At 33.1% G+C, this 7,495-nt stretch overlaps 1 protein-coding gene across 7 annotated transcripts in view; it reads left to right on the forward strand.

Annotated features, from left to right (window-relative positions):
• Positions 1 to 5,570, forward strand: part of LOC113492093 (cGMP-dependent protein kinase, isozyme 2 forms cD4/T1/T3A/T3B-like) — a 93,249-nt gene extending 87,679 nt beyond the window's left edge. For all 7 annotated transcript variants that reach the window (XM_026869421.1, XM_026869411.1, XM_026869438.1 and 4 more), the window contains 5 exons: positions 952 to 1,271; positions 1,361 to 1,448; positions 1,629 to 1,813; positions 2,452 to 2,668; positions 3,008 to 5,570. In XM_026869421.1, the coding sequence (XP_026725222.1) occupies positions 952 to 1,271; positions 1,361 to 1,448; positions 1,629 to 1,813; positions 2,452 to 2,668; positions 3,008 to 3,173 (976 nt within the window). In that variant the 3' untranslated portion in view covers positions 3,174 to 5,570. The remainder of the gene's footprint in view (positions 1 to 951; positions 1,272 to 1,360; positions 1,449 to 1,628; positions 1,814 to 2,451; positions 2,669 to 3,007) is intronic.
• The last annotated feature ends 1,925 nt before the right edge of the window (positions 5,571 to 7,495 follow it).

The following is a 7,495-nucleotide window of genomic DNA, read 5'->3' on the forward strand; positions in this document are numbered from 1 at the left end:
CCACGAATGCTTGACGTCCTAAGTTTGGGTATTTTGTGCAAGTGACTTGAATAGTTGAATGTTTGTAAAACCCCCTACAACACAAAGAGTAAACTCCTTAGTGCAGGAGTCTTTAAAAATAGTCAGCATATAAGTTCAAGTTTATTTAAAGTTATCTTCACAATCTGTAATGGTAGTCTTATTTTTATTACAGAGGATTATAATCTTATCATGTTTTGTTTCCAATGTCTACTTTCTTATGTCAAGTTCACACAATACCAAACTTATTTTCTACGATAACGTCACAATATATACGCACTTGCTACCATTGTACAACTATTTTTACAACGAACAATAGTACTATAGGACTTAAAACAAAACGAATGGAAAAGTGATTTCACTTCTTTAATACATTTTCTCTCTTATCCCTGCAAACGATACGGATTTTAACGCACGGTAAGTTTACAGTAATTTAAAAATAATTTATTAACTTTCTACTCATCAATGTCGAATTTAATTAAAGAGTGGAAGCAAATCGGTTATTAACTTTCCTCTTTGACGTAGAAAATGTGTCTGCTGCGGCATTGAGCGATAACAATTACGTTTCCCGCGTTTTTGTTGCACAGATTGTGAATGTTCCAATGAAAACAATAGGTGCATGGCGCATCTGGATGACTTAGTAATGGATTTCGAGAAAAAACAAAAGACAAATCAATTATGTCTGATAAGAAAGTTATTATGAGTTATTGAACTGAGATTTTGGTGCTTAATGTCTTGGTCTTCTGAATTACAAAATGTACTTAAATAAAGGCCTTAGATTGAAAAATTTTCACTGGAAAAACAAATATCTGTTCAAAGTATTTCTTCAATACTTGTATTCAGAATCTAATAAACATTTTAAATCCATTAAATTCGTCGTGTATTCCAAAAACTGAGATCATAAAAAGTAACAATTTAAATTGTAAATTTCAGATTGAACGAAGAATTCGCAAACCTGCGTCTATCAGATCTCCGCATCATTGCCACACTTGGTATCGGAGGCTTTGGTCGCGTGGAGCTAGTCCAGATCCAGGGCGACTCCAGCAGATCTTTCGCCCTGAAACAGATGAAGAAGGCCCAGATCGTTGAGACGAGGCAGCAACAGCACATCATGTCAGAAAAGGAGATAATGTCCGAAATGAACTGCGAATTCATTGTCAAGTTGTATAAGACGTTTAAAGATCGTAAATACTTGTATATGCTGATGGAGACTTGCCTTGGAGGAGAGTTGTGGACTATTTTAAGAGATCGAGGTGAGTCACCTTTTGCGTTCCCGAACAAAAATAAACTTCAACCTTTTGATTCATGGCTTTCTTATGTTAATCCCGTTTTTCTGTTTCAGGACAATTTGATGACGCTACTACAAGATTCTACACAGCTTGCGTTGTTGAAGCCTTCCACTACCTTCACTCACGGAATATTATTTACAGGTAAACAAATAGCTGAGATTTAGACAAAAAAAAATGATTTCGATTAAATTCACCAGTGGCGTATTCTGCTGGAAGTTGTATCTACCATTTCTTTAGATTTTCATTTTCCATTTTTTCTGCCTCCTGACTTGCCCCTTTAAGATATCATAGTTTAAGTAGGTAATTCAATTCTGTTTTCAGGGATCTCAAGCCAGAGAATTTACTATTAGACTCGAAAGGCTACGTAAAACTAGTGGACTTCGGTTTCTCAAAGAAGCTTCAAGCAAGTCGCAAGACCTGGACGTTCTGTGGTACACCGGAGTACGTTGCTCCTGAGGTTATCATGAACAGAGGTCATGATATCAGCGCGGATTACTGGTCATTAGGTAAGGAACTTTATTTATAACAAGTATGTGCGTTATTTGTCTTAGGTGACGCTAATACGTAAGAAAAAAATCACCAAACGGCAAAAAATGTAGGAAATATGTGTTATTCCTGTTAGTTTCAATGTCTGATCTGGAGAATTTACCCATACAGAAAACATAATGTGTATAATGATTGTCATTTACGACTTATACAAGTTGTCAACTTAAAGCCGACTGATATAACGCTTGATATGGCGCATTAGTCATTAGTTTCTCACAATAGTCGCACTTCATTTGTCATTCACTGTTTTGAAACCACTTCCATCCTTTGAAATGATGTCAAATACCTATTACCTCATGATTTGACCGTGTCTAGTTTCGCTTAACGCTTGAGTAAGTTTGATGTTATTTTTTTTCTATAGTTCGTTTAACAATAGTTCTATTTCTTTAGTTTTATTTTAAGCTATAAAACTATCAATGGCCAATACAATTGAAAATGCAGCATTATTATTTACTGAACATCCTAAAACTTTGACGGACACAAAAATAAACCATTCCATGTATTTTTCGGACATAAATCATAAATCCATACCTGGTTTCAGTGCCAGTTTTTCGTTTATTATTTCGCCGTTATTCACTTTTTTCTTTCCTTATTCTAGGTGTCCTCATGTTTGAGTTGCTGACTGGTTCACCGCCTTTCACGGGCACCGATCCCATGAAGACATACAACAAGATCCTTAAGGGTATCGACGCAGTGGAGTTCCCTCGTTGCATCACAAGGAACGCAGCCAACCTCATCAAGAAATTGTGTCGCGACAACCCTGCAGAACGACTTGGTTACCAGCGGGGAGGTATCACGGAGATACAGAAACACAAGTAAGTAGAGAAATAAGTATTTAACATTTTGGGAACCCAATTGCTGATGATGATGATTGGAATCTTCTTTTTTTATTTAATCATGTATGGGAAAGTCTTATGAGGACTGGATAGTTCGACATTTGGGTATAGTGAATATTCAGACTTAAATTGTCTAGGATTAATTAAATTTTTTATCATCAATGACTTCTGAAAGCATTATTTGACAAAGAAAATGTTCTATTTTTTTTTCTCGCAATTATTTTCTTCTCATTACTCAAATGTATTTCGAAGTAGAATGGACTTGAGAGAAACCTCTCATGGACAAGTGATAACACCTAATTTTCTTCTAAATTCCAGATGGTTCGATGGCTTCAACTGGGAAGGTCTTGCACTTCGTTCCCTGGAGCCGCCGATCACTCCTGTTGTGAAGTCTCCAGTCGACACACACAACTTCGATCAGTACCCAGCTGACGGCGATGAACCGCCACCAGATGACCTTTCTGGATGGGACAATAACTTCTAAGTGTCCACAGCCCATATTCAGGCAGAAGATTCATTTCTTATAAATCACAAAAGTAATTTTAGATTTAGTCCGAGACGCCAAAAGTAAATGCAATATAATTTTAAGACAATTGCTTGTTTGGCATATATTTTAAATTTATTTTTTTCATGATACGTATGAAGTGGCAACAATTCAAGATATTTCATGTCTTAAGATGTACAAGCTTCAGCTTTTGTTACCTCTGTCCTATGGTGGAAAAGGATGGCGCTATCTGTCTACATATTGCCATCCCTCACTTTTACTGAAACTATTGTTATTCTAATGCCACAATACAGTCTTTATACAATTCGAGAATACTTTAAAATATGGCGTTCTTTATTACGTTATGTCAAGGCGAGTAAACTGGTTTCTCACATTCACGACAGTTGAAAGTTATTAATGCCATTAATTTTATAGTTGTTAGCTCTTGCCAGTTGTTTATCAACTGATAGTGTTTGTTCAGAGTCATTTGAATACAATAATACTATCATTTATTCTGGCACTCGAAAATAAACCGTAATGCCTACTGGAATAAGGTGTATAAATGCCTAATTTGCCTCGTTGTGTTTGCGTGAACATTTTATTATGTTCATACGTTCTAATTATGTACTTTATGTCAAAGGCCTAAAGTTGATTTTCGAGTGCTACGCAATTCTCTTTGCTGCGTTGACCCTAAAGCTCTGAACACCACTATATATTGTAAATAGCATAAATTATACTCTAGCTTAAAGTCTCAACTATTGAATATTATTATTTCTTTTTTAGTAAAACGTTGCTATATTATTCATTTCAACAATACAAGTAGTACATTAACAGTAATTGTATGGTTCTATTACTTTTGTACTTATTTAATCTTTATGTAAGTATGTATTTAAAAGGAGGTTTTGATTGTGATGCTTTTTGATAATGCTATAATCATGATTAATGATTGAGACAGATGAGACATGATTAATAATCATGATTTATAATAAAATATAATAAATTAAATTAATGTTTTAAGAGATTTGTGTTTATATACATATTCTTATATGAAGTACCGACTTTTTGTCACGCTTGAAGTTTTATAAGTTACAAGATTTCACCCTACTAAGGCACATTATTATATATTTATTTATTTTGACTACTTTCTGACAAGATGGTAATTCTTAAGGAATTCTTATACTTGGTGCCAACTTGATCACTACATGCTTTATTATTAGCCGTCAAGAAAAGACCAGTGTGGAAGTGAGATGCCGCTACTCACATTGTAGAGCGCTGTCTCTCTCCCACAATGTACCTTCAAATATTTTTGTATACCTGTGTCCTGTTCTTCTCTGTCATAGATGCGAATGCTTCTTATAGCGTATTAGTGGTGACCTAAATGCCAAAATATTGTGTTACCACGTTTAAATGCACACTTTTCTCTTCCTTTTTAAATATAGTTTTTAGTAATGAATTGATAATGAGCTTATTTTGAAAATTTGACCTCGCCCGCTAGCTAAACAATATTGAAACAAGGCTTTTATACTAGCCTTTTTATAAGGACGAATAACCTTCTACAGAAATAAATAAGCGTGTAATATATTTACCATATAATATCCATGGTATTAAATATTAAGCGATCAGTATCGATGTGTATGCCAACTGTTAACGTTCATCCAACGTTGGAGCCAATGTTGTTTGCAAAACCAAGGATTTGCTTTGAATGTTGGAACCAACGTTTGTAGCCAGCCCAATACGTAACTAGTACATTATGGGTAGATGATTGGTACTAACCAAGGCACAATAACTAAAAAATTTAATTATACTGTAATAGAAAGTAAACTGCAATTTTCTCCGAGATCTAGTAACCGTACTAGATTTTGATTTTTTTTTTTGGGACAATTGCAATAAAATCAAGATAGAATTGAAAAAGCTTTTCCTTAAATGATTTTCTTTTCCTCGATTCAATTGAAATGTATAATATTATAACTAAGAATTATTTTAACAAATAAATAAATATTTTAATCGTTTATACAAATATTTGGTTCACATAATAGTTACCCAATAAAGTGACAAGTAAACCGAAATATATGTAAATTTTATTTTGAATTTAATGTATTTATTAAGAAATGTATAAATAAATGTATTCAAGAGTCCACTAATAGTTATTTTAGTATGTTTAGTTGGTCATGTACTAAACTTATGAAGCTTATTGGTAGCTATCTCTGAACATGACATAATTTAAGACTTAGGTAACATTTAATTCATATTAATAGTCAATTTAATTATAAGTCTTCCATATCTAGGCGTACGCGTCATTGTAAATATTCTTTAGTAAATTTAAACGTAAATATACATCTTGTAAGTTTGAATTATAACAAAGTTTGGGTGATGCAATCAAAGCTATGTAACTACAAATATTTTTTTAAAAATTGTTATAAGAATACTTATTTTTGTAATCCTTAGGATTAAAGCAATTAATTAAATAGATATTTTATTGATTTTTTTTTTGAAACTGTAAAAAAATACACTATTTCAAATGAACTCTTGTTTTAATTAGCTTGCTTTCTTTTATATAAATACTAGCTGTTGCCCGCGACTACGTCCGCGTGGTTAGAAGATATAAGTTATGATGTATCTCTACCCTGCTTTTCCACATTTTCCATTGTATCTTCGCTCCTATTAGTCGCAGCGTGATGGTATAAAGCCTCGATGAATGATCTATTGAACACAAAAATAATTTTTAAAATTGAACCAGTAGTTCCTGAGATTAGCGCGTTCAAACAAACAAACTCTTCAGCTTTATGTATTAGTATAGAAGTATAGATGTAGTACATTTAATAAACTTAAATTAGAGAGTAGGTTGAAATATATTACAAAAACGTTGAGAGGATGCGGAGAATATAAAACTATGAAACCTTTTAAAAATAATATGGAAATAATTATACCATGACACAGAAAAAAAATTATGCGCGTCTCACAAACATTTGTCCTGGGTAGTAATCAAACCTACAATCTCCGGTATTGTATGCAGGCCCACTAACCACTTAACGACACTAAGCTTAAATTACAAGTCTTTCAATAGCAAATACTATGCACGTTTCACGCAAAACAACACAGATTTAAACAACCTTTGAAAAGAATAATTAAAAAAATATCTGGAGGTAGATCTGACAAGTAAAATTAATCCCACCAAAAACATTAAATGTAAAAAAATGCCAAGTCTCTCGATGCAGTCTTTCCATCGTAAAAAGTTTTGAGATCTCATAGAAGCCAAGTCCTATTCAAAATATTTTGTAGTTATAAATCAACATTTAGTAATTGTATCAATAGTTTTCTTTATATTATAATTATAGTGACTTGGCAATGAGCACAAGAAGAAACAAATAAAACGGCATATTTGTAGGAGTTGAAAGTTACACACACCGCATGCGTAAACATTAATATCACAAAATTAATTTTCTTTTGGTTTATCCGTGTCGTCCCAACCGAATTTCGGCAACGGCAGTCAGTCTTAGTGTACTCTCGATTCATTTACTTTCATAAAGCGATGGCCCGTAAGGTATTCTTAATTATCGTATTGGAGCATGTAGTCGGTAGTGACCATCATGATTCACACATAACAAATAATCTGATCACTGGTCTCGTCAGTAACATTTGCACATAATTCCAGGCATCAAGCAGCTTTTAATTTGTGCTCATTGCCAAGTCACTATAATTATAATATAAAGAAAACTATTGATACAATTACTAAATGTTGATTTATAACTACAAAATATTTTGAATAGGACTTGGCTTCTATGAGATCTCAAAACTTTTTACGATGGAAAGACTGCATCGAGAGACTTGGCATTTTTTTACATTTAATGTTTTTGGTGGGATCTCATTTATTTTTTGTAAGTGTATTTCTTTCTTTTTTTTTAGGTGTCATAATTTCTAGGACTTCAGCTACTGCTTTGCTTAGAACCCATTCTCTATCTCTATCTCTTTTGTTTCTTCTCTGAGACTTCGTTACTTCTAATGTAAACAAGCTTAAACTTATATATATATGCATATATATCTACTAACTTACAAACTATAGCTAAACTAAACTAAATAACACGTAAAGCTCTCCGAATATCAATTATCACTACAATATTTTTTAGTTTCGAAATGGTTTTTCATAGACAGGTGGCGCTATCAAATGAAAATTATCGAATTATTCTGAAGTACTACTTAGACTGCGCTTTGTAACGAAACCATAGCGCGATTCAGACACGTACAACGCCATCTATCGAGCGCGCATACAATATTTATCGCAATACAATGGAGTTTTAGCTTTATTAATTTAATGAATTATGAAT

Source organism: Trichoplusia ni, chromosome 1, assembly GCF_003590095.1.
Source record: "Trichoplusia ni isolate ovarian cell line Hi5 chromosome 1, tn1, whole genome shotgun sequence".
NCBI classification, from domain to species: Eukaryota; Metazoa; Arthropoda; class Insecta; order Lepidoptera; family Noctuidae; genus Trichoplusia; species Trichoplusia ni.